General features: G+C 52.9%; 2 protein-coding genes across 3 annotated transcripts in view; one reads left to right on the forward strand and one right to left on the reverse strand.

The window, feature by feature from the left end:
• The window catches only part of EIF5B (eukaryotic translation initiation factor 5B), a gene marked incomplete at its 3' end in the record, with an annotated part of 44,264 nt that extends 24,220 nt beyond the window's left edge, over positions 1-20,044 (forward strand). Inside the window, exons 9-24 of the mRNA XM_080711129.1 lie at positions 1,025-1,093; positions 4,712-5,004; positions 7,224-7,331; positions 7,927-8,037; positions 11,380-11,447; positions 12,685-12,826; positions 14,562-14,693; positions 15,129-15,311; positions 15,422-15,583; positions 16,662-16,793; positions 17,686-17,817; positions 17,900-17,976; positions 18,048-18,212; positions 18,685-18,823; positions 19,698-19,859; positions 19,937-20,044. Coding sequence (XP_080567255.1) covers positions 1,025-1,093; positions 4,712-5,004; positions 7,224-7,331; positions 7,927-8,037; positions 11,380-11,447; positions 12,685-12,826; positions 14,562-14,693; positions 15,129-15,311; positions 15,422-15,583; positions 16,662-16,793; positions 17,686-17,817; positions 17,900-17,976; positions 18,048-18,212; positions 18,685-18,823; positions 19,698-19,859; positions 19,937-20,044 — 2,183 coding nt within the window. The remainder of the gene's footprint in view (positions 1-1,024; positions 1,094-4,711; positions 5,005-7,223; positions 7,332-7,926; positions 8,038-11,379; positions 11,448-12,684; positions 12,827-14,561; positions 14,694-15,128; positions 15,312-15,421; positions 15,584-16,661; positions 16,794-17,685; positions 17,818-17,899; positions 17,977-18,047; positions 18,213-18,684; positions 18,824-19,697; positions 19,860-19,936) is intronic.
• Positions 20,045-21,115: 1,071 nt separating this feature from the next.
• Positions 21,116-25,272, reverse strand: part of REV1 (REV1 DNA directed polymerase) — a gene marked incomplete at both ends in the record, with an annotated part of 52,424 nt that continues 48,267 nt past the window's right edge. For both annotated transcript variants that reach the window (XM_080711525.1, XM_080711524.1), the window contains 8 exons: positions 21,116-21,227; positions 21,436-21,538; positions 21,714-21,870; positions 21,951-22,171; positions 22,406-22,526; positions 23,059-23,289; positions 23,999-24,198; positions 24,334-24,496. In XM_080711525.1, coding sequence (XP_080567651.1) covers positions 21,116-21,227; positions 21,436-21,538; positions 21,714-21,870; positions 21,951-22,171; positions 22,406-22,526; positions 23,059-23,289; positions 23,999-24,198; positions 24,334-24,496 — 1,308 coding nt within the window. The remainder of the gene's footprint in view (positions 21,228-21,435; positions 21,539-21,713; positions 21,871-21,950; positions 22,172-22,405; positions 22,527-23,058; positions 23,290-23,998; positions 24,199-24,333; positions 24,497-25,272) is intronic.

A 25,272-nucleotide genomic window follows, 5' to 3' on the forward strand; every position in this document is an offset into this window, starting at 1 on the left:
CCTCACTAAGTAGCTGAGACTGTCAGCAAACCCGGATCCTCCTGTCTCAGCCTCCCAATGCTGGGATTACAAACGGGCGGCACCACGCCCGGCCTTTTTTTGTTTGTTTGTTTTTTAAAATTTTGAAACGGGGTCTTGCTAAATTGTAGCTGGCCTCAAACCTGCAGGCCTCCTGTCTCAGCCTCCCAGGTATCGGGATTGTTAGCATCACTGCACTTGGCGCTCCCTCCCTTTCACTGAATAACCATTCTGCCTGGTTGGATTTCAGTAAAAGGGGAGTTTGGAAAGAAAGCATTAAATTCCTTCTGTATTCAAACAGCCATAATGTTAGCTTTCTCTTTGATGTCATAAGCACAGCACTATGTTCTTAGTTTCATCTGGCGTAGTGGTTGTAGTTTTGCACCTTTACTTGGGATTTAAATAATGTTTGGACGTTTCTGAAACGATGGAAGAAAAATAATAAGTTCTACTATGAAGCATGAATTGAAGATTTAAAAAGTTGTGCAGTTACACTTGTCCTCAGGAACAATGTACTCGTGTACTCTGCGAGGTCTGAAGGAATATTCTGTATCTAGATTTCTGATATATTAACTGACCTAAAACTTGAACTCTGAGCCAGGCGTGGTGGGCATGCTCGTCATCCCAGCACTCGGGAGGCTGAGACCGGAGGATCCGGTTCACAGACAGCCCCAGCTACTTAGTGAGGCTCTGCGACTCAGTGAGGCCCTGTTTCCAAATGAAGAATTAAAAGAATAGGGCTGGGGTGTAGCTCAGAGGCAGATGCCCCTGGCGTCCATCCCCAGCACCACACACACACAAAAATGAAGTCTGAGTGTATTGGAAGTACATCAGGAGGTCGTGAGACATTCGACGGTGAATAACAGCACGCTAAGATTGTGTGCACGTAGTCCAGAGACAGCAGAGGCGCACAGTGTTCTGACATACTTCACACATTTCTTTTTGATGCCAGCACATCGTATTTCTAAGTAATTTTTGTGTGTTAAACAAACACTTGTACTTACAGAGGAGGAGGAGGAAACTGAGGATGCCGGACTGGACGACTGGGAAGCGATGGCCAGTGATGAGGAGCGAGGTGCAGGTGAGGGAGTCGGCGGGCACCGAGGCCGGGCCGCCGCAGGGCGGCTGCTCATGCCCGCGGCTCAGGCCCCGGCGCAGGGCTTCCTCAGGATCTCACCTCAGTTACGGTGCATTTTTTTTTTTTTTCAGAATGATGATGCCATAATTAGTTTTATTAAACGTAGCTTATAGCCGGGCGTGGCGGCCGCGCTTGGGAGGCTGAGACAGGAGGATCACACGGTTCGAAGCCAGCCTCAGCTACTTAGTGAGGCTCTCAGCAACTTAGTGAGACCCTGTTTCCAAATAAAGTATAAAAGAGGTCTGGGAGTGTAGCCCAAGGTAGAAAAGCTCTGGGTTCCACCTCCAGTTCCACACACACACAAAAATTAAAAAATATGAAACCTAGCCTATAAAAAAACCTGTTAACTTAGCCAGGCGTGGTGGCGCACGCTTGTAATCCCTGCGCTTGGGAGGCGGAGACAGGAGGATCACACGGGTTCGAAGCCAGCCGCGTGCGCTGGCTTAGGAGACCCTGTTTCCAAATAAAAATGTAAAAATGGGTCTGGGAGTGTAGCCCGGAGGTAGAAGGGCTTCAGGAATCCCAGTACCACCAGAAAAACAAAACAAAACAAAACAAAAAAAACCTGTTAGCTTAAAATGTAATGAGAAGATGTATATTATAGTATTTCTAATCACTATGGGTAAGAAGTAAACATTTTGCATTGTTACTTTCTGTCCTTTATTATTAAAATTTACACTTTCTTTGGGTTTAACTTCCTGTTTTCCTATCTTCTTGATTCTAGGCGTGCACCACCCACCCAGCCCCCTCCTGTTTTCAGTTGCAATTGTTCTTTTATGTCTGGCTTTCAGCAACTTCCACAAATTTTGATAGGGTGGTATTTTCTACTTTCTATTTGATGTAATCTTTACCTGTAGCTGGGTGTGGTGACGCACGCTTCTAATCCCAGCATCTGGGAGATGGAGGCAGGAGGATTGTGGTTTGCGGCCAGCCCCAGCTGCTTAGGCCCTTTGTGACTCAGTGGGCCGTACCTGCATCCTTGAGCACAGGCTCCTGGGAGCCAGCCACTCACCAGGCCAGCCTCTGCTACGCGGGGCTCACGTCTCACACATCCAGGGGGTACCAAGCGCGGCTTGTCGGCCTTTGACTCCACCAGAGTCCCCGCAGCCATCGCGTTTAGCACTTGACTTCACGAGTGAAGCCTGCTGGGTTTAAGTTTTTGCCTAGGTTCTTGTTTGTTTCATTTTTTTTCCTCCTTTTTAACCAACTTTTGGATTGTTGGAGTTTTTAAATTCCAGTTTATTTCTCCTTCTATGTGTTTGGAAATTGGATACCTTTCTATTTTATTTTTATTTTTTTATTTTATGGTGGTACTGGGGGTGGAACCCTGAGGCTTTCTACCTCCGGGCTACACTCCCAGACCCATTTTTATTTGGAAACAGGGTCTCCTAAGCCAGCACGTGCGGCTGGCTTCGAACCCGTGTGATCCTCCTGTCTCTGCCTCCCAAGCGCGGGGATGACAAGCGTGCGCCACCACACCCGGCTCTATTTTATTTTTAAAGTCATTGCTCTAAGAGATTTTTAACTTGCACCTTTTTTTTTGTGTGTGTGTGGTACTGGGGGTGGAACCCAGGGGCTTTCTACCTCTGGGCGTATATACTCCCAGAACTATTTTATACCTTATTTGGAAACAGGGTCTCATTAAGTTGCCGAGAGCCTCACTAAGCACCTGAGGCTGGCTTCAAACCTGTGATCCTCCTGTCTCAGCCTCCCAAGCGCGGGGATTATAAGTGGGCGTCGCCACTTGCACCTTTTAACCATAACACCTAATGTTAATCTTTTAGACAGTGCAAGGATACCCGAATGCTGACCTGAATCCCAATTTGTATATCCGCCCTCCCATTTTCCCCTCTGTATTGTCTAATTGACCTTACCTTATACTCCAGTATTTAAGATTACCCACATTCTTGGCATTTGCTATGTTTCGTTCCTCCTGCATCCCTTCAGTTTGGGACCACTGCTTGCTTCCTGAAGAGCTCCTTTTAGGGTTGTTTTTGGTGCGGGTCTGTTGGCCGTTTTACTTTTCTGAAATCTTCGCGTTTGTTTGCGGTACTCGGGGGTTGACCCGGGGGCATCCTACCTCTGAGCTACATGCCCATCCCAGGAGCGCGTATTTTGAAGCTGCTGCTCCCTGAGTTGCTGAGGCTGGTCCTGAGGCGGGACTCTCCTGTCTCAGGCTCCCAAGCGCTGGGCGCACGGCGTGCCCACGCCCACCTCCGTCGTCACCCTGCAGGGGTGTACTTACTGAGTGGGGGTCCTGGAGCCCTGGCCGTCCGAGGACATCCTTGTGCCTTTGTCATGGCTTTCTTTGCTCCCCTGGGCGCCCGCTGTGGGCATCGGCGTCCGGGCTGTGGGCGTGAGGCCGACCGCGCGTCTGCTCTGTGCTGGTGGGCTGTGGCTGCTCTTTGCTCTGGCACGGGCATTGTTAGCTTTTGTGGCTGCTGTGTCTGTCACCCATGGAGCCCTGTGATTCATTCTGGATTGTGTTTTCTGTCTTCTAGGTCATTAATTTATCCTCCTCTGTGTTCTGAGGCCTCCTCCCCCCATTTTAGTTGTGTTGTGGGACTGGGAATTGAACGTAGGGACAGTCTGCCTATCAGCTATGCCCCCATCCCTCTTATTTTTGTATTTTGAAACAGGGTTTCAGCCTTGCTAAGTTGTTGAGGCTGGCCTTGAACCTGTGTTCCTCCTGACCCAACTTCCCAAGTACAGAGACTATAGGAGTGCTCCAGCATACCCAATTTAAGCTTATATCTTGAATTCTGAATTTCATTTCTTGTATTTCCAGTTTCAGGAGTTACGTCTGGTCATTTAGATTGTTTTCCTTCTAATATTTTTAACTTTGTCTCTTGCTCCCTGAGCGTTGAAGCGTACACATATCAACGTTTTGGGCTTTCACGGCCTGCTGCCTGTGTGCCTGATGAATTTTGCATACTGTGCTGTAGAATTGATTTGATTTCTATTCATTCATTTCTTTCTTTATTGGTACTGGGGGTGGAACCCAGGGGCATTCTACCTCTGAGCTACACCCCAGCCCTATTTTTTCTTCTTTATTTTGAGGCAGGGTCTCACTGAGTTGCAGAGGGCCTCACTAAGTAGTTGAGGCTGGCCATGAACTGCAATCCTCCTGTCTCAGCCTCCCCAATGCGGGATCACAAGCACGTGCCACCACACTGAGGTAGTTGTATACATACAGACCTCAGTATGTTATCTCAGGAGTTTGAGAGCCAGAAGTCTTGTATTTGTTTGTTTGGAATATTTGTGTCCGTCATGAGACACCCTGGGGTGGGATCCCGCCTGGACGTGAAGTCCACCTCCCAGGCGTTTGCTGCTCTGTGCGGCCTTGTGTCCTGTGCCTAGCTTAGGAGAGCCTTTTCATTCCCTTGAGCGTGAGTGCTGCCACGACTTTGACTGTAAACGAGCCTTCCTCGCAGAGACGCGCTTTGCACTCGCAGTGCTCGCGAGCAGCCGCTGGTGTCTTCATCAGCGCATCATCCCCTTACTCTGACATCTCTTATTGTGATGCGGATTTGTTTTCATTTATTTTAAAATCAGTTTTCTTTTTGAAAGAAGGAAATACAGTTCATATAGAAGTAAAAGAAAATGCTGACGAGGAGGAGGACGACGACGACGATGACGATGAGGAGGAGGAGGAGGAGGACAGTGAAGAAGAGGAGGAGGATGGAGAGAGTGAAGGCAGTGAGGCCGAGGAGGATGAGGACAGGGATGCGGGGCGCATGCTCGAGGGGAAGCCCAGCAAGGACGTGAGCTCGGACTCGGAGTACGATTCCGACGACGACCGGACCAAGGAGGAGAGGGCCTACGACAGGGCGAAGCGGAGGATCGAGGTACTGTTTGTGGCGCCCCTCCTGCCTGTGCAGAGGCGCCTCCCTGCAGCGCTGCCGCGCGTCACGCCTTCCCCGCGCCCAGCCGGGCCTCCCGGCCCGAGTCACTATGCTACCTGCTCTCTGAGTGCTGCTTTCTAGGTATGAAGGGACCCTGAGCACATGAACCCTAGTTATGCACGTCGGCAGGGCTTGCCTGCCGTGGATGCCACGTTCCGTTGTTGGAGTCTAGTAGGTGAAGCAGCTTCTGTTCGTAAAGTCCATTTATCTCGCGTGGTTTTCTCTCTCGATGCCGTAAGCTTCAGGGAAAAGTCTGCCACGGTTTATCTTTATTCTCCGTTGTCGTTGCTGTTGTGTCCCCCAGCGCAGTTAGTGTGTGAGCGCAGCCGGGGTGACGGCGTCTTCTCATCGTCCTTTAGACTCTGTGGCGTCGGTAGTGCGTCTCCTCTTCCTGCCATTTTGTTGCATGGACTCGGGCGTGCTGTGTGTCCGCTCCCTCGCTCCCTTCCTCCCCTCTCCTTTCTTGGTCCAGTCAGGGTTTAACATGTTGCTGGCTTCCTCAGAGATTCAGCCTAAGGTTCCATTGAATTTTCTTTTTAATTGATTTTTATTCTGTTTATTGTTTTCTTCCTTTTGTTGAATGTGGGTCTAGTGTCTTACTAGTTTCTCAAGGTGACAGCTTAGATGATTGATTCGAGACCTTTTTTTCATTTCCTTCTAAGTATTGTTTTATACCTGCATTCTACAAAATTGATAGCTGTGTTTTTATTTCCAAAGTTCCCTCATAATTTTGCTTTTGACTTAGGTGTTATTTGTGGAGTTGCCCGGTTTTCTTCTGTTGTTATTTCTGAGTTTTGACCACTGTGGCCAGAGAGCGTCTCCACAGCGTGGTCTTGGTGGGTGGCTGAGGCTGGTCCTGAATCTGTGGTCCTCCTGTCTCCGCCTCCCAATTCCTGGGATCGCAAGTGTGCGTAGCACTCCATCTCCTTTGATCTTACCAGGACACCAGTGCTGTCAGGTGAGAGAGCGCCTTGTCGTAGGACGCAGTGCGCCTTAATTCTCTCCTCAGTAGCCCTGTCCCTGCCTGCAGTCACGTTGAGGGGAGATGCAGTTCAACTGTAACACACTTTGCTAAATACTCTAATTCTCTGAAGTGTACTCCAGAATCGGTTGCAGTCTTCACTGTAGGTAGGAGTCTCTGTTCGGGTGCTTTTTGTGACACAGGCGTCAGCTCTGGGGTTTGGGAAACTCTCATTACAAATCTTCAACTAAAGGACATTAGGTCATTACACACTTTACTCTTCCGAACAGCACTGTGGCAAACAAACGCTGCTGTACACGTGTGTGTTTGTGCACCTGTCCTCGCTGTGTTCACGAGTCATTGTCTTCAAGACACTTGGAGACGTTAGCCCCAGGCACTGCTGGCCTGCCATGGTGCTCCGCCGTGGGCCGGGTGCGCTGGGGGCGTCGGGGCTGCTCTCCTCCCTGGCTCAGTCCTGTGCGCTCCTGCTTGCTCCGCACTCTGACATCCCAAGGCTTCGCCGTCCCTCCACGATGGGCGTGCGGCATCCAGTGCAAGATGCAGAAAGCTGCTACGGCATTGGTTTGGGAGGGAGCCAGCTTTAAAGGTGCCTCGCTCCACGGTTTGTGAAGATGCTTCCTTTGCACGCCCCCTCCGCGGTGGCGGAAGGCTGGCTGTGCAGGGCCGCGGTGGTCAGGGAAGCCTCCTCCTGGTGCTGGCGCGGCGCCCGGGGCTGCAGCTCCTTGGGAGCGTGAGGAGCGGCGTGTGCGCGACTTAGGCAGGGCTCGCTCAGCATGCCTTGGGAGCGGGCTTTGGCCATCTGCACAGGGGAGAGAAGTGTGAAGTGGTCACTTTCAAAGATGGTTCCAGTTCTTTTTCTTTTTATGTGACCCTCCACCGAGTCGAGGCTTGTGTTATAGTCAGTCTGATGGAAAGCTCGGCTTATCTATCTTTTAATTGCATTAAAGTAGCTGTGTCTACAACTGGTCAGAGGCAGAGCTCACAGTGCTGCTCTGACTTCTGTTCTCAACAGATTCCTGTGGTCGGCACGGGATGCAGGTCGCCTGAAATGCGTTCCTTCGCATCAGCAGAGAGCGGGGGTGCTGGTAGTGGCGTTCTCATGCTGGGCGGGGGGGTGTCTCTAGTTAAGACCAGTGTGGATTTGAAGTAGTATTTTTGTGATTTTTTTTTTTATTTCTAGAAACGGCGACTTGAAAATAGTAAAAATATAAATACAGAAAAGCTAAGAGCCCCTATAATCTGTGTACTTGGACATGTAGACACAGGAAAAACCAAAATTCTAGATAAGGTAAGAATATCGTATGCATTGATACTAATTTATTGTACTAAGGATTGAACCCAGGGTATTCTACTTCTGAGCTCTATTTTTTTATTCTTTTTTTTTTTTTTTTTTTCGTACTGGGGATGGAGCCCAGGGGCATTCTACCTCCAAGCTATACCCCCAGCCCTATTTTTTATTCTTTATTTTGAAACAGGGTCTCACTAAGTAGCTGAGGCTATCCATGAATCACAATCCTCCTGTCTCAGCCTCCTGAATGCTGAGATTACACGCATGCTCCAATATGGCCTGTCGTATTCTTTATTTGGATGCAGGGTCTCACTGAGTTGAGGAGGACCTCACTAAGTAGTTGAGTCCTGCTGAGAACCGTGATCCTCCTGTCTTGGTCTCACAAGTACTGGGATTACAAGTGTGCGCTTCCACACCTGGCTTGATATAGCTTTAAAAACAGGCAGAGTGTGCTTCTAAAAGCTGAGAGAAGCACCTGCGGTTCTCAGCAGTGAGCAGGTGGCTAGTTCCTTACTGCTTCCGCTTTTCTGTGGCCTTTTGGTCTTTGATCTTTTCTGTGCCAACATTTGAATGTGGATTTCCCGTCTTCTCCCAGCTCCGTCACACGCACGTGCAGGACGGGGAGGCGGGCGGCATCACGCAGCAGATCGGGGCCACCAACGTCCCCCTGGAGGCCATCAACGAGCAGACGAAGATGATAAAGAATGTGAGTCCGCTGCAGCCGTGTGCTCTGGTGTCTAATAAAAACTGAGATAGAAACTGTCAAACAGAAGGACACAGGTGCAGACGAGTGTAACAGACCCACAAGTAGCACCTTTCACCCGCTGCTCTGTTTACGTGTGCCTCGTGTCCTGTTGGGCCTGGTCTGCGGCCCTCTCCCCAAGTCAGGGCCGCTCCTCCAGGTGGGCTCTGCACCGCTGCCGCCCTTCTTCACGCTGTATCTTTCTTCATCTCGCGTTCTCTCTGCTGCTTTGGAGACGTCCAGATTCTCTGTGTCAAGCAGACCACAGCACAGCACAGGTCCTGCTCAGTGGGTGGGTGTAACTGAGCTCAAGGCACCCAGTTCGGAGGTCGCGGGCCTCGCTGGTCAGCAAACGTCTTATGAGAGCCCTCTTTTACCCGCATGGAGTCTTCAAGGTGACCTCTCCCTTTTGATACATTTCAAGGGTTACAAGGTCCTATCATTCCTTTCCTATACTTCATTCACTAGAGAAATTTTACTTTACTGAATTTTTTTTTTTTTTTTTTTTTTTTTTTTTTTTGTGGTACTGGGTATTGAACCCAGTGGCGTTCTATTTCCGATCTACACCCCTGGCCCAATTTTATTTCTTTGGAAACAGGGTCTCATTAGGTTTCTCAGAGCCTCGCTAAGTTGCCAAGGTTGGCTTTGAACCTCCCGTCCTCCTGTCTCAGCCTGCCAAGCACTGAGATTATAAGCATGGCTCTTTTTGTTTTCAGGGTACCGAGAGTCTTGCTAAGTTGCGGAGGCTGGCCCTGAGCCTGTGGTTCCTCTTCCTGGTTCAGCCTCCCAGGGACTGGGATGGCCGGTGTGAGCCACTGCGTCTGGCTGTTTGATTCCTTAGCTATAGGTATTCTTCACGAGAGAGGCAGAACAGCAGCTCATCCAATGCTCCTTCTAAATTAGTAGCCGACTTGATTTCATCTTCTGTGATGGTTGTCCACTCGCTTAACTGCGTCTCAGCGCCCCTCAGTACGGTGTGCTGAGACAGCCCACTCGGCCCAGATCTGGCCCGCCCGAGTCTTGCTGTTCTGGTCTGGTCGTCCTCACTGCGTCCCGCTGCGTAGGGGGCAGGACCGTCGAGGCTGCTTGGAGAACCTCGCAGGCCGGCCGCAGCCTGTGACTGGGCGCACTGCGTCCCTGGCTCAGTGCTCGCTCTGTCACTGAACACTGAGGGAGACTGTGAGCGGCTCCTCAGGCTTTGTTTGAGATTGTTTTGCGGCTTGTTTTCTAGTAGATGCCGAGGGAAAGAATTAGGGTGATGATGTTCCTTGACCCTTTGAATATTTAGTTCTTTGCAGCCTTTGTACTGGAAGGTCACCTCCCTGGCCACACGGGATGCTTGGTTTGTGTCCTTTGGACTGGAAGGTCACCTCCCTGGCCACACGGGATGCCTGGTCCGTGTCCTTTGGACTGGAAGGCCACCTCCCTGGCCACACGGGATGCCTGGTCCGTGTCCTTTGGACTGGAAGGCCACCTCCCTGGCCACACGGGATGCCTGGTGCGTGTCCTTTGTACTGGAAGGTCACCTCCCTGGCCACACGGGATGCCTGGTCCGTGTCCCTTGGACTGAAGGCCACCTCCCTGGCCACACGGGATGCCCGGTCCATGTCCGTTGTACTGGAAGGCCACTTCCCTGGCCACACGGGATGCCTGGTGCGTGTCCTTTGGACTCGCGTCCTTCTGTTTGGTCTGACAGGAGCCACTTCTTTTTTTTTTTTTGGTGGTACTGGGGTTCCTGGAAGCCCTTCTACCTCTGGGCTACACTCCCAGACCTATTTTTATATTTTTATTTAGAAACAGGGTCTCCTAAGCCAGCGCACACGGCTGGCTTCGAACCTGCGCGATCCTCCTGTCTCCGCCTCCCAAGCGCGGGGATTACAAGCGTGCGCCACCACGCCCGGCCAGGAGCCACTTCTGACCCCTCTGCATCATGTGGCTGTTCTGCATCTTGGTGTTGGTGGCTCTGGTCAGTTTCCCACTTAGGTGGTGTTTTCTTTTTACAATGTCTGGTTTGGGATCTTTATTTTAGGACATTTTTTTTTAAGTTACAAGTTTTTCAGTTTCTTACTTAAAAGTAATGTTAATTTCATTAAAATAGTATTTGTATGTTTTTGTTTTTATTTTTTTTGCAGGTCTAGGGATGGAACCCAGAGGCATCTGACCTCCGAGCTACACCTCCTGCCCTATTTTTTATTCTTTATTTTGAAACAGGGTCTCACTGAGTTGCAGAGGGCCTCAGTAATTAGCTGAGGCTGTCCGCGAACCGCGCTCCTCTGGGCTCGGCCTCCCTCTGGGCTCGGCCTCCCGAGTGCTGGGATTGTTCACAAGAGCTTATTCACCCACCAGTTGCCAAACTCAATCCTGCGTGATACTAGAACTAGATAAGAGGAGGATTATCAGGCCTGTTTTAAGCTCACAGTATAACTTTTAGTTGACAGTTTTGTTTGTATTGAAATCACGGCAGTGACTATAATTCCTGTGCCCAGTGAATGCTGCCTTACGACCACCAGAAGGTCAGTTTGAAACATCTTAATCACTTTGACCTAGATCAGGAAATAAAAATTGAAAAACCATTTGAAGATTAGGAAGTAGATGTGTGCAGGCTCGTTGGCGCTTCTGTGAGTGAGGATGGGCTGGTGTGTGGCGAGGCGTCTGTGTGCTTCTGTTCATGTAAGTGTTCTTGTCCAGAAAGTCAAGGCTTGATGGCGTTACTTGAATAAAGCAGGCTGTGTGTTTATTCTGTAACATTTTTTTTTTATCATTGTAGTAAGTTTTCTTTAAAGTAGACTTCAGAGCTGGGCGTGGTGGCGCACGCTTGTAATCCCAGTACTTGAGATGCTGAGACAGGAGTATCTCAGGTTCAAGGCCAGCTCAGCAACTTAGTGAGACCCTGTTTCAAATAAAAGTAAAATTGGCCTGGAGGTGTAACCCAGAGCTAGACCGCCTTTGTGTTCATGCTCCAGCACCACAAAAAGCAAAACAAGACAGACTTCAGGAGTGTTTTTGGTAGTTTAGAATAGCTTTACAATTGGGCCAGGTAAATTTTACAAAAACAGAGGACCAGCTCCTTTAAGTGCCTTTTATAGATTGTCTTGGACGACTGACAAAGGCGATTGTTTCTTCTTTCTTTTCTGCAGTACTCCTTGCGCTGTTCGTGAAAACATTAACCCTTCTACTTGTTGACTTACTGTCTTTCATTTGGAAAAGGAAGCAGTAGTATATATGTCTTCGTGGCAGACACATTGTTTTGTAGAGAGGCCTTTATTCTCTTGCTTTTCTTCTACCCTGCGTCTCCCCCGTTTCTAGTTTGATCGCGAGAATGTGCGGATCCCGGGGATGCTGATCATCGATACTCCTGGGCACGAGTCTTTCAGGTAAGACGGGGCTCGGGAAGCCCGGGCAGCCCAGTGGTGGCACGGCTCCTCCCTCACCTGCGACCCCAGCAGCTGCCCGTCCTCTGTACCACTGATGAATGCGTTCCTATTTAGATCCTTGGTTTTTAGAGAAGGAAGTCTTCTTCTGCTTTATCCTACTTACACACCCGGTCCACCTTTTGCAAAACTCACTGCAGACTATCTCTGGCACACAGAGATTATTACACTGTGTTGGCTGTTGACCAAAACCTTGGTCAGCAAAATTGGCAGAGATATTTGAGTAACTTTTGGAAGTAACTCATTGTGTCCCATCATTTCTCTGTGTCTTATCAGGTAGTATTTGGCAAGTTAAGGGTAAATAGCACTTTAACAATTTGAAGTGAGTTTGCTTTCCTTAGCCACAGTGGGTATATCTGTAGATTAAAAAACTATGAATCAAAAATAATTGTAAAAATGGCATCTGACAGTGTGTACAGATGGTTTTGTTGTCACAGTTCTGTGAGCACTCCAGTGTGGACAGCTGCTGACACACACCCGTCAGCTACTGCAGTTGAAGCGCCCTTCACAGCGCTCCTGACGCGTCTGTGGAGCATTCGCGTAGGCACTGCTTGAGTCTCCAGGCCAAAATGCGCTCAGCCTGAAGCTTTTGGCTCTCGAAAAGGTTTTGATTTTAGAATTTTGGATTAGAAATGCTTAACCTATTTAAAAATTTGAGGTGACTTGAAAGAATACAGGAAAGCTGGGGGTGGTGTATGCCTGTAATTCCAGTGCTTGGGAGACTGAGACAGGAGGATGGTAGGTTTGTAGACAACCTCAGTAACTTAGACCCTGGTTCAGAATAAAAAGGAAAATAGAATTGGAAGTGTAGCTCAGAGGAAAAAATGCCCCTTGGTTCAATTTCTAGTACCACAATAAATAAATATAAAAATGAATAAATTAGCCGGGCGTGGTGGCGCACGCTTTGTAATCCCCGCGCTTGGGAGACGGAGACAGGATTGCGTAGGTTCGAAGCCAGCCGCGCTGGCTTTAGAGATCCTGTGTCCAAATAAAAAAAGTATAAAAAATAGGTCTGGGAGTGTAGCCCGGAGGTAGAAGGGTTTCCAGGAACCCCAGTACCACCAAAAAAGTAAATAAAAATAAGTAAATAAATTAACTAAAGAATGTGGGAGGATACTATGTAATTTTAAGAAAAAGCTTTCGGGTTTTTATTGATACATTCCTTTTCTCTTTCCCACAGTAATCTGAGAAACAGAGGAAGCTCCCTTTGTGACATTGCTATTTTAGTTGTTGACATTATGCATGGTTTGGAGCCCCAGACAATAGAATCTATCAACCTTCTCAAATCTAAAAAATGTCCCTTCATCGTTGCACTTAATAAGGTAAGTCTTTCTTCTGAAAAATTTAATTGGGAAAGTGCTCCTTAGTTTTCGTGATTAAAGACTTACAGTTTAACACAAGGATATGCACGCCATTATAGTCTACCGCTTAGTGTGTTTTACCAGTCGTGCTTACACGTAGCTGCTGCGGTTGAGAGCGCACACACCTGCCCGGTCCAGGTTTCCTCGCCCTGCCTTGGGGTCGCCTGCTGCTGTCCTCGCGGCCGACATTGCCCTTTCTGTCACTCTGTGCTAGTTTGGCCTGATTAAAATCCGTACAGCCGGCGCGGAGGGCACGCTCGTCATCCCAGCGTCTGGGAGGCTGAGGCAGGAGGCCCGCATTCACGGCAGCCTCAGCTGCTCAGTGAGGCCCACTGAGGATCAGCTAGTTCTGTTCCTTCTTGGTCGTGCTCAGATCCGTCGGCTTCATGTTACCACTAGCCTGAGGTTCTGTATTTCATTTGTTTTGTCTATTAAATTTCTCTTTGTCACTTTTTTTTTTTTTTGCGGTACTAGGGATGAAACCCAGGGGCATTCTACCTCTGAGCTATGCCCCCAGCCCTATTTTTTAGTCTTTTTAATTTTTTATTTTACTTTTTTATTTATTTACTTTTTAGTGGTACTGGGCTTGGAACCCAGGGGCTTTCTACCTCCGGGCTATTTTCCCAGACCTATTTTTAACTTTATTTGGAAACAGGGTCTCACTAAGTTGCTGAGAGCCTCACTAAGTAGTTGTGGCTGGTTTTGAACCTGTGTGATCCTCATGTCTCAGCTGCCCAAGCGCTGGGATTACAGTCGTACGCCACCACCCTGGCTAGTCTTTTTTATTTTTGAAAGAGGGTCTCACTGAGTTGCAAAGGGCCTCGCTAAGTAGCTGAGGTTATCTGCGAACCACGACCCTCCTTCTCAGCCTCCCAGATGCTGGGATTACAAGCGTGCGCCACCACACGTAGCTTCTATATCACTTTTTGAGGGGGATAAATGTCCTGCTCTTTTTAATTTTATTTATTTGTGTGTGTGTGTGGTATTAACTGGGGATGGAACACAGGTATTTATGCTACCTCTGAGCTACACCTCCAGCCCTATATTTTACTTTTATTTTGAAACGGGGTCTCACTAAGTTGCAGAGAGCCTCACAAAGTAACTCAGGCTAGCCGTGACCCTGCGATCCTCCTGTCTCAGCCTCCCAAGCACTGGGATTCCACGCGTGCTCCCCCATGCCCAGCCTAAATGGTCTGGTTTTTAATTGGCACGTAGTCCATATTTATGGAGTTGAGTGTACCTCTCACCATGGTACGCCGTGTGGAATGGTCCTCTCGGGATCCGTCGTCTGCCTGTCACCCCAAACATTCTTTGCTCTTATTGAAAAGTGAGGGAAATCACAGTATCGGATTAATTAGAAAGATTTAATCCTAATGAGTGATTCTGAGATAGGAAATACTTGTTTTGCTTTTTATTTTTTACTCTTTGGTTAAGTAATTTTCCTGGTGAATGTACTTGCTTCACACAGCTGTCTTGGGCACTTGACAGCACATGTCAGTCAGGTCATAGGGAATTCTGGGCTGTCAGGTGACAGGCACATGTGCCTGGCCCCTTGCAGCTTTCTCCTGAGAGGGCTGAGTTACAGTCTAGAAGGGGTTTATACAGTAAAGACAGTAGCTGGGTAATTTGCACTCTTATTCTCAGTTTATTGAATGTTCTCAATTTTTAAAGATGTTTCTCACCAGAAACCTTTCAGATTGATAGGTTATATGATTGGAAGAAGAGTCCTGACTGTGACGTGGCTGCTACTTTAAAGAAGCAGAAAAAGAACACCAAGGACGAGTTCGAGGAGCGCGCGAAGGCCGTCATCGTGGAGTTCGCGCAGCAGGTGAGCTGCCGCCAGCCTCGGCTTCTGCCGCTGCTCAGGCTGCTTTCTCGTGTTCCTTTTTGTTACTTGTTTTGTTTCGAGGCTGGGTCTTGTGTTGTCCAGGCTACCCAAGCCCCTGGGCTCAGGCAGCCCCGGATCGGCTCGGCTGCCCAGTGGCTGCGGCTTGGGTGCACACCGCCACACTCGGCTTCCTTTTTAATAGCAGAGCGTTGGCACTGCGCAGGTCTCTTTGCGGTCTGAACGTCTTCAAAAACCAAAATGCGTCAGAGAAGAACTTTTCATAACTGTAATCAGTGCCCGTGGGGCCATTTCTGTGGCAGCGCAGGGGATTGGACACAGGCCCCGCACACGTGCCCTGGCCCTGCGTGTCCCGAGGCCTCCCCTTCCAGGGGCTCCTGTCACAGTGTGGTGTTTTGGAATGACTTTTGCTTCCAGGGCTTGAATGCTGCTTTGTTTTATGAAAATAAAGACCCCCGTACTTTTGTGTCGCTGGTCCCGACCTCTGCACACACCGGCGACGGCATGGGCAGCCTCATCCACCTTCTCGTGGAGCTGACGCAGACCATGCTGAGCCGGCGGCTGGCGCACTGCGAGGAGCTGCGCGCGCAGGTGATGGAGGTGAGCGACCACCGCCCGCTGCTCCTCGGGGGCCGGCGCCCCTCGGGAGGGCTCCACGTCCCTGTGCAGCCAGCCTGAGGCAGCGTGTCGCTGTTCACAATGTCTGCTAGGTGAAAGCGCTCCCAGGAATGGGCACCACCATAGATGTCATACTGATCAATGGGCGTTTGAAGGAAGGCGACACCATCATCGTCCCGGGCGTGGAAGGGCCCATCGTCACGCAGATCCGCGGCCTCCTCCTGCCGCCTCCTATGAAGGAGCTGCGAGTGAAGGTGAGCGCCGTGGGCGCCCGCGGGGTCCTGCGGGTGGCTCTGCCCGAGGGCGCTGCCCGCCCTCTGACCCGGCCTCCAGATGCCCCGGGGGCCTCGCCCCGGGGGTGTGGTGTCTCCCTCACCGGTCTCCCGCTCTCCTGCACTCTGACTTCTCCGCCGTTAGATGTGATGAACATGCTTTGTACGGGGAGAGGACAGGAGGAAAGCTAGCAGGCTTTAGGCGCCCAGACTTAGGGTGAGATAAACTGGCACCCAGCAGCCACCTGTGAGCTTCTGCCAGTGTGCGCGCAGCGCTGGGGACGGAGCCCAGGCGCCCTCCTGGCCACACCCCGGCCCAGCCCTGCCTTAGTGTTTTGAGGCCGCCCAGTCTCAGTGGCTGAGGTGGACTTGGGTGCAGGCTGCCTCAGCCTTCCGTGCCTGCTGGTGCTGCTGCGTCCCGGCGGAAGGCCCTCGCTGTGCTGGGCTTAGCCGACCACAGTGGCCTCGCCGAGTCCCGGTGCTGAACGCGTCGCTGAACGTCGCCTGGACTTGCCGAGCTGGACTCTTCTGAGCCCATGCCGCTGTCGCCGGCTTTGCAGCTGGAAGCGATTCTCTGATACCGACTCCATCATGTGCCTCTGCTGATGGGAGGCGCAGGTCCTTCCTCAGCAGCGGTGCTGCGGCTTCCCGTGGGGCCGCGCGGCGCCCTCAGGTGGGTGGGGCTGCTGTCTGCCACGCTCCAGTGTGCGCGGCCGCTCCTGCGGGGTGTGGCCGCTGCTGTCTGTCAGTGGCTGGTGGCATGGCCTCTGAAGGGCCGCGTTTCTCCCCTGCACCCTTCCTTCGGAACCGACTTCTAGTAGTCACTGCATTCAGGCCGCTGATCGGTGTTCATGTCACGGCATCTTCTACTCTGGCTTCCCGACATTTTCTGATAGTTTAAGAAATGGAATCAGTGGAGCGTGTGTCAGCCTTGTATTTCGTAGTTCCTGTTTGTGTGTGGCTTACAGATGCTTCCCGACCCTGAGGATGGGAAGGACCTGTCTCTGCCGCCCTTTGTGCCGCTCCCGCTTCCCAACTGTGAAAAGTGTTGTCTCTGCAGAACCAGTACGAGAAGCACAAGGAGGTGGCCGCCGCCCAGGGCGTGAAGATTCTTGGGAAGGACCTGGAGAAGACCCTGGCCGGCTTGCCCCTGCTGGTGGCCCAGCGAGACGACGAGGTACCCGTGCTGAAGGTACGTCCCGCCAGCACCTCCTGCAGAGCCCTTGGGGAGCCGTGGGGAACGGGTGCGTGGTGACGGCGGGCGGGATGGCGTAAACTGTCGTCCTCGCCAGAACACAAATCCATTTGTAGCCGGCTCCAACGAGGGGTATCCCAGCCGCCCTGGCACGTAGACTTCTTGCTGGACACTGCGCCGCTCGTCTCTGAGGCTGTTGGCAGGAGCAGCTGGCCAGGTCCGGGAGCCTCACAAAGGCCACCTCCCTGGTTTCCTCAAAGGGAGCACAGCGGCTGCAGCTTGCGCTGCGGCGCTGTTCTGAGCAGCTTCCGGGCACTCAGCGGCATCAGCATACTTGGTTTTCTTATTTCTGCTCAGAAATCAAGAGCCCCGGAGGGAATGGAGTGTTTCGGTAGCTCACAGCTGAATAGCCAGGCAGAGCCTTGGGGCCCAGCACGCGTGCGCTGCCTTTTTCTCTCCCCTTGGTCCTGGAGTGGACCCAGGGCAGATTCTACCTCTCAGCTGCACCCCGGCCCTTTTTAAATGTGCAATAGGGTCTTGCTATGTTGTAAAGACTGGCCTCGAACCTGCGATCCTCTTGTCTCAGCCTCCCAAGGACTGGAGTTACAGGCATGCGTGGCCACGTCTGGCTGGCTTTGGACCTAAAGAGGCCCGTCTTGCCGGATCTAACTCCGCACGCCCTCCCACTGCATTTGCTCAGCGAGCTAGGCAGACGGGCGAGTGCTGGGACTGAGTCTGTCGCTCTCTCCCCTGGCACGAGCTGAGATGACCCCCGAAGCCTGCTTTCCATGTCTGCAGAAAAACATTTAACCAAAAAGAGAAGCACAGTGTCCTTTCAGGCTGGGAGAGCGCGTGTACTGACGTCCTGTCGACCTGACCTCTTTCCAAGGATGAGCTGATCCACGAGTTGAAGCAGACGCTGAACGCCATCAAACTAGAGGAGAAAGGGGTCTATGTCCAGGCGTCCACTCTGGGCTCTCTGGAGGCACTGCTGGAATTTCTGAAGACATCAGAAGTGCCCGTAAGTAGACCGGGCGCCACCCACTGTGGGCGCAGCCTGCCGCCTGGCCCACACAGATCGAGGCTGGCCCTTCTCGTTGCAGTACGCAGGGATCAACATCGGCCCCGTGCACAAGAAGGACGTCATGAAGGCGTCGGTGATGCTGGAGCACGACCCTCAGTGAGCGCCCGCCCGCCCCCGCCCCCGGCCCACTCGTGGCCCCACTCGTGACCCTGTGTTTTGGCTTCCAGATACGCAGTGATCTTGGCTTTTGATGTGAGAATCGAGCGGGACGCACAAGAAATGGCCGATAGCTTAGGAGTTCGAATTTTTAGTGCAGAAATTATTTATCATTTATTTGACGCCTTTACAAAATACAGACAAGACTACAAGAAACAGAAGCAAGAAGAATTTAAGTAAGTTGGTGTGTTTGTTTACGTTGGCTCTTTGGTAATGAAGCCGTGGAGCATGGCCGAGGCACTGGAGGAGGAGGCTGCGCTGCCCAGCCTCGCCCGGCGACGCGCCGGCAGTATGGACGAGTCCTTTCGGGCCTTTGGCAGGCTGGGTCTCACGTGGTAGTTGCTCGATGGCGGGGCCTTATCGTGCTGGAATTGCACGGAGCACAGTAGCCAGATCAGAGTGAGAATCGGGAAGTACTGAGGGAGTCTGGAAGAGAGGGCCGTCCCCCGAGGCCCGCACGGTCCCGCTGCTCACCGGGAGGCCGCCCTGGGGTGTGAAGGTTGGGGCGGCCGGCGGGGAAGGCCTCCCAAGCAGCGCTGTGAGCTGCGTGTGGTAGGGAGCGTCGGGCTAGGGGCGGAGGAGAGGCAGTGCCTCGCCGCCGTTCACGGTGCGTGCCTGGCACCCTGAGCGCCTCCACCGTCCTTCCAGGCACATCGCCGTCTTCCCCTGCAAGATGAGAATCCTCCCTCAGTTCATCTTCAACTCTCGGGACCCCATAGTGATGGGGGTGACTGTGGAAGCCGGCCAGGTGAAACAAGGGACGCCCCTGTGTGTGCCCAGCAAGAACGTGAGTCCTGCCCCTCGAGGGGAGGGCCGCGGGGCATCGCTAGAGCTCTGCCCGCCGGAGCTTGGCCCGATTCTTGGCACCTGAGGAAAGTTCGCAGGACCGTGGGCCCCGCCCGTGCCCCCAGCTGTCGTAAGGCGTCTCGGTGGCCCCGCTCCCCACCCCGGCCGGGCCTGGAGGTGGAGAGTCCAGCCAGCCGTGAGGCAGGTCAGAAAGGCGGTGTGCGGTGCCCTCCGCTGTCCGGGCCGTTGCCGCTCCGGCAGACGCCGTAGGGCCCGGGCACTGCCTCCCTCGCACTGGTCCTCCACCGCTGCGGGGCACTTCTCCACACCCCACACCTGGCTTCTTTGGAGGGTACTGTACGGCACGTGCTACGTGCTTCTCGACCCGTGTCTGGGCTAGGGTGCTGTCTGCTTAGTCGTTTTGTGTGGCCTCAGCCACCTACACACAAGCTTTGCCTGTTCCCGTTGTTCTTTGTTTGGTAGTAGTGAGAATAGAGCCCCGAGCCCCGCTGCACTGAGCTTCACCCTTTTTGAGATGGGCCTGGTCAGCTCCGCAGGCTGGCCTGGGACTCGGGCCACTGGGTTCCCAGGCAGGCGCCTCCCGAGCAGCCCGCCCAGGACTCCCTGTAGGTCTCTCCGAGGTGCGCCCCCCACGGGTCCTCTTCCACCTCAGGTGTCCCTGCCCTCCGCGCACTGACGGGCTCGTTCCCCGGGCAGACCCTCTGGCACGTGGTTCGCTCCTTGCCCGGCCCTGTCCTGAGCGAGGGCAGAGGAGAAAAGGGCCCCGGTGAGCAGAGCGCGCAGGCGTCCCCGCCCGCTGGCACAGCGCCGGGCCGGCCCTCCTGCACATGGTGCTTTCTGTTCGTACCTCGCAGTTTGTCGATATTGGCATCGTCACAAGTATTGAAATAAACCACAAACAAGTGGATGTTGCCAAAAAAGGACAAGAAGTGTGTGTCAAAGTAGAGCCGATCCCTGGCGAGTCCCCCAAGATGTTTGGGAGACATTTTGAAGCCACGGACATCCTCGTCAGCAAGGTGAGTATTTGGGCAGTAGAGGCGGCCGGGCCGGCGAGGACAGCGCCCCGTGCGCTGAGCGGCGCCTCGCCTTGCAGATCAGCCGGCAGTCCATCGACGCGCTCAAGGACTGGTTCAGAGACGAGATGCAGAAGAGCGACTGGCAGCTGATCGTGGAGCTGAAGAAAGTGTTTGAGATCATCTGACCTCAGCCGGCAGGACGAGCAGCGCAGCGATACCGGGAGCGTCACCAGCGAGAAAGAAGCCAGCAGCCGCACGTGGACACTGGCGGACGTGGGCCTCCAGAGCGGTTTCCACGAGAAACCGAGACTCTTACACTGGTTTGACAGTGGGCGCGCGCCGTCCCCGGCCCAGCGTGCCTGTTCACTCGCCCCGCCCTTCCCTAACTTGGCTGCTGTTTTAAAGTTTGTCCTTACCCAAATTTGGATTTTTATTCTAAAACTTCCAATTTTATACTGATTAAATCAGTCCTGCAGTATTTGATTAACAAGCTCCTGCAGCTTTTGTGACTCTCGGGCCTTTTCTGACATGAGGTGCACTCGTGCGTGTTCTTCCTGCGGTGCTTTCAGAGTAGAGGATTGGGTGTTCTGCCGTTTACCCCGGTGCACAGCGCAGCGGCCGCACGTAGCGGAGGTGAGCGGGTGCCGCGCGGTTACAGGCGACAGCGCCGCAGGGAAGCAGCGCCTTGGGGTCTGCTGCGCAGGATGGAGCCTGAGGTGTGCTCTGTGGGAGGCAGGAAGGACTCGTAAGTTTTACGAGCGCAACGCGTCTTGTGCGTGCGTGCGTGCCTGCGTGCGTCAGTCGTACTGTTCATGGACAGGTGTCCCCCCACCCCCGTCCACGAATGGAGACCAGGACAGCGGACTCTGAGGCTCTGCCCTACGCTTCCTTTAGCATGGCACTCGGCCTCTCAAGTGTGATGGTGGCTTCCCAGAGTTTTTAAGGATTCACAAAAAGGAGCCTGTACAAAATATACATACAGTTCTTTATTAAACAACTGTAAACACTTCACTGTAAAAATCCATAAAACTTTATAAACAAACATTTTGTAAATAGAATCTATACTACAGTAAAAGAACACAATTATTTACATGCAATACTGACAAATTTGGCACTTTTTGAAAAGAAATGTACAAAACACTTGCTTAAAAAGAAACGTGAAATTGTAAAAACGCAGAGCATCACTACCATGCACTTTGCAATACCTCACGAGCACTTGTGGCACGGCCGGCTGGAGGCGCCGGGCTCTCTGGTATTTAAGTTACTTTTAATGTGCTTCCGTAAGTTTGTTGTAAAACCACCTGAACGTTGTCGAGAATAAAGTCGAACGCCATGTTCCAAACCGATTCCACCGACTGCTGCATCAACCTGAAGGGAAGAACACGCAGGTGAGCAGAGCCCGCCCCGTCGCTCCCTTCTGAGCCCTGCGACCGAGACCGCTCCGTTTTGAGCCTTGCTGCCTGTCGCAAGGGTCATTTTTTCCTAACCCCGAAGAGTGCATTTTGCCAGTGCGTCTCAAAACCTCCATGCACCCTGTTGCAAAATGTCACTTCTCTCCCATACAAGTGCTAATTACCTTTTCATGTATTTTATAACTAGATCCAGTTTCTCCAAGTCTTTTTCCTCTATAAGATCAGTACAGTATTTTACAACTTGCAGAATGTCCTCTTCCATTGGATCTAGGGAGGGGGAAGGAAAAACCTTAAATGAATACCAGGTAAAGGGAAACTGCATTTCTCCAGCTCTACCAAAAGACTGCGCCCCACACAGTGAGTTACAGGTCCCCGGGCGAGCCCTGGAGCTCGCAGGCTGAGTTAGAAATGGCGCCACTGTCGCATGCTGCTGTCGTCAGACCTGAGATGGTGGTTATCCACTCTCTGAGCAGGGTCTTCACGTCGCTGAGCTCCACGGCTCCCGCCAGGTTGGGTGGCGCAGGCCTGGCCCCGCTGGCTGGGCTCGGCTGCACAGTGGGCGGGCCCGGCGCACCTGAGGTGGAAGCAGAGAGTTCTTCCTGTTGAGAAACAAAGGACAAAGCTGCTGCCTCACACAGTACCAAGCACCCCGACGCGCCCAGGACTGTAGAGGAGCTACCAGAGGCTTCGCGGCAGCAGCTCCTTCCTGTTTCAGGAACCCATCGATGAGCTTCTGGGGACTCGCACAGGCGCCTGGCACGGCTCTCGCAGGACTGTGAAGCAGCTTGTTTTTCAAAGGACTCTGGGTCTTTTTTTGAGGACTGATGGGGTTTTTTTTCTTGCTTTTTTTCTTGTCTTTCGTTGCTGCTGGTTTTAGCTGAAGTAGAGGATTCTTTGGCACTAAGAATGTGAAGGGAGACTGTTAGCAGTGAGCTGGCAATGGCGCGCGGTCTTTCCTCCCACCCGGCCCTCTGACGGGGCTGTGAGAGCGTGTCCAGGCACTGCAGGCTCGACAGGTACTCAGAAGTTCAGACTCGGGACACAGCAGGACCGCCACGCTGCTGCTCCAGGGCGAGGAGCAGCTCTAGCGGGCCGCTGCCGCCCCACCCCGGCTTTCTGTGACGTGCCACTTACCGGGTCCCCCGGCCGGGTGCTGGTGAACGGCGTCCTCTGCCTGCCTCTGTTTTTGCTCATAGGCTGCTTTTAGCTCTTTCTGGAGCTCAGGCGGGAGGGCGGCGAACACCTCAGGGTCCACCTAGCCAAGAGGGGCGGTCAGGCAAAAAGTTAGCTCGTGGGGGCAGCTGGCTTGTTTTTTCCACAAAGATTTTATTTTCAAGTCCTATTCTTATGATCTGTATTAATTACATACAGGTAACTAATATCAACATCAAAGCTCATTAAACCTTCAAAAAGTTGAGAGAGAGCCTCGCCGAGCATGGTGGCGCACGCTTGTAACGCCAGTAGGTGGGAGGCAGAGGCACAAGGATCCTGGGTTCACGGCCAGCCCCAGCTACTTAGGCCCTGCAAAATCTAGTGAGACCCTGTTTCAACAATAAGAGTTAAAAAGAGGGCTTCAGTCCCTGGTACTGCAATGAAAAGTTTAGAGTGACAGCGGGGAGTTCACCAACACCACAGGCCAACAATCTGGGCAAGAAAAACTAGCAGAAGACGAGGCGCAGGGTGGGCGCAGGCTGAGCTGCCCCGCTCCTCTGCGAGGCTCTCCTTGCCAGGTCCCGGAGACCGTGGAGCCACCGAGGGCGGAGGGCCGAGCGGGGCGCCCGACCAACCTGGGAGAGTGCTGGGAGGGCGATGGCGTTTATCCCCACGTCGCCGCCCGCTTCCTGGGGTTCTGGTATCTGCAGCAACACCGTCCCGACGGGTGGCGCCAGCGCCCCTGCGGCCCAGCCACTGGCTGGCTCGCTCCTCGCCCCGCGTGGGTCCCCTTGGTGCGCGGCACAGGCGCGGTCTACTTGTTCTCGCAGATCAGGTGGAAGTGCGTCTAAGACAGACTGATCGAGCTGTAAGGCATCGAAGAGATGATCGGGGTTAGGGAGCCCCCGAGACCTGCAGTGCCCCGGCCTTTTGCCGTTAGCGCCACCTCCAGCCTGCTCAACAGACTTGAGCTTCCGGTGCAGGTACCAGCAAGGCGCCCCAGAATCACAGGTAATTTGAGTCTGAGAGCAGAGTTCTCTGGTGCTTGGGCAGGCCTGCCTTCCACCTGTCCACACACACCCAGTAGTCCTGTGCAAAGATGACTGGTCTCAGCCTCACGCCAATCGCGGGTTTGAGCTACTGCCACTAGCACTGTCCTTCAAATGCCTCGGCCACAACCCTGCAGGTGCCATCTGCAGGGGAGCAGCAGGGCTCACATGCGGACCCCCGTAAAGCTGACATGTTACCAGCTTAACTCCAAGGAGCAAAGGATGCCAGTCCTGTACCTCGGCCTCCACACGCTCAATTCAACGCTGACGTTGCAGACGTTATTCACCCTACAAAGAACTGCTGCGAATGCTGCAGAGGCCCCAGCAGGCCTCTGGCCCGCCATCTCCAGAGCTCTCTGCTGGACGGAGAAGTCTGCAGAGCTGCCCATGAGCAAAAGCACTTCCATCCACCCAGCTCTGCTCTGGGGAGCTCTGAACGTGGCCACGCCCCACGGCCGTCCTCAGTTCTGCTGATGGCTGCAAGGAGAGCCGTCATTTGTAAGCCACTCTTGTTCCTGGACTATACCTGGGAAGGCGGTGGGACCTCTATACTCAGGTTGAGCCGGGGCTGCGCGTTGGCGGGAGGATGCAGGCCATTCCACTTCCGTGGAGACGCGCCCTTGTGAGCGTCAGGACTGCCGGGCGGCAGGTATGTCAGGAGGGGAGGCAGCCCAGGGCAGGCTCTGGAGGCAGCTGGCGTTCCCAGGTCCACAGCAGGCAGAAACCCTGCGAGCACAAGAGAGATGTGGCTGCTCGGCTCACGAGGGGACGTCCCGCTGGCCACGCGCTAACTACTCACAGACGCAGCCATGCCGTGTGGAAGCGGGCGGACGGCCTCCCGACACGTGCGGCACCACCCACCTTTCTGCTCCTCTCCCGAGGGCTTCTTGGCCTTCTGAAGCTGCAGGAGGTCACGGACCGAGCGTGCCCCGCCAAGAAAGTGGTGTGCTTGAACCGGCGGGTGGCTGGGGCGTGCGGAAGGGTGTGAGTTAGAAGGAACCAACTGATTCACTTGAATCCCAACCTGGAACCAGAACAGAGAGTTGTGCTTCTAGGAAGGCAAAAGTGAAACGCTACCTTTACTCTCCTGAACTCACAGCTAATACCTTTTTACTACTTGTAGGAGTAAGTGAAGCTTTCTAAAACCCCGTCCTCTACACGGTCTATTACAGTCAACCTGTCAGCAAGTCGTCAGGCTCGAGTGTCTGCTTCCACCCAAGTGTGCTGCAGTGTCTTTAAAGCCAGGGAACCAAGCACACGGGCCACTGAGTCCCGGAGAATTTAGAGTCAGGCTGGCCACAGCTGCATGGCGCAGCAAGTGGGCCCTGGCCTCCCCAGCACCCCCACGGGGCACCTCTACCTGGCAGCTTCGTTTCACGCAGCTTTTCTTTTCCCAGGTAAAAGTAAGGTGCAGTGGTCAGTGGAGGAGACACCCCGCAGAGCATTTCTCTTCTCACCCAAAATTCTATGAAAAGTCCATACTACGCCTCAAACTACCCGTTAGAAACAGACCTGTGAGGCCCGAAGCTGGCAGGCTCCCCCGCCCGACCCCTTGAAGGCGCTCACGTCCCTCTAGGCCCTCAGACCATGATACCCTTCGCTCAAAACGAAGCATGGTGAAGGGAGGCCTACAGACTCAGTTCTCAGTCCCACCTCCTCCTGGGAAATGAGACCAGGGGAACAAGTACCTAAAATTAGCCCTGGCTAGTAAAAGGGAAGGTACTGTGACAACTAGGATAAAATTATTACGCTAAGAAAAAAACACGACTCTTAGACGTGAGCTCAGACCTCACGGTTTCC

Source organism: Muscardinus avellanarius (assembly GCF_963383645.1).
Source record: "Muscardinus avellanarius genome assembly, chromosome: 15".
In the NCBI taxonomy this organism is placed as follows: domain Eukaryota; kingdom Metazoa; phylum Chordata; class Mammalia; order Rodentia; family Gliridae; genus Muscardinus; species Muscardinus avellanarius.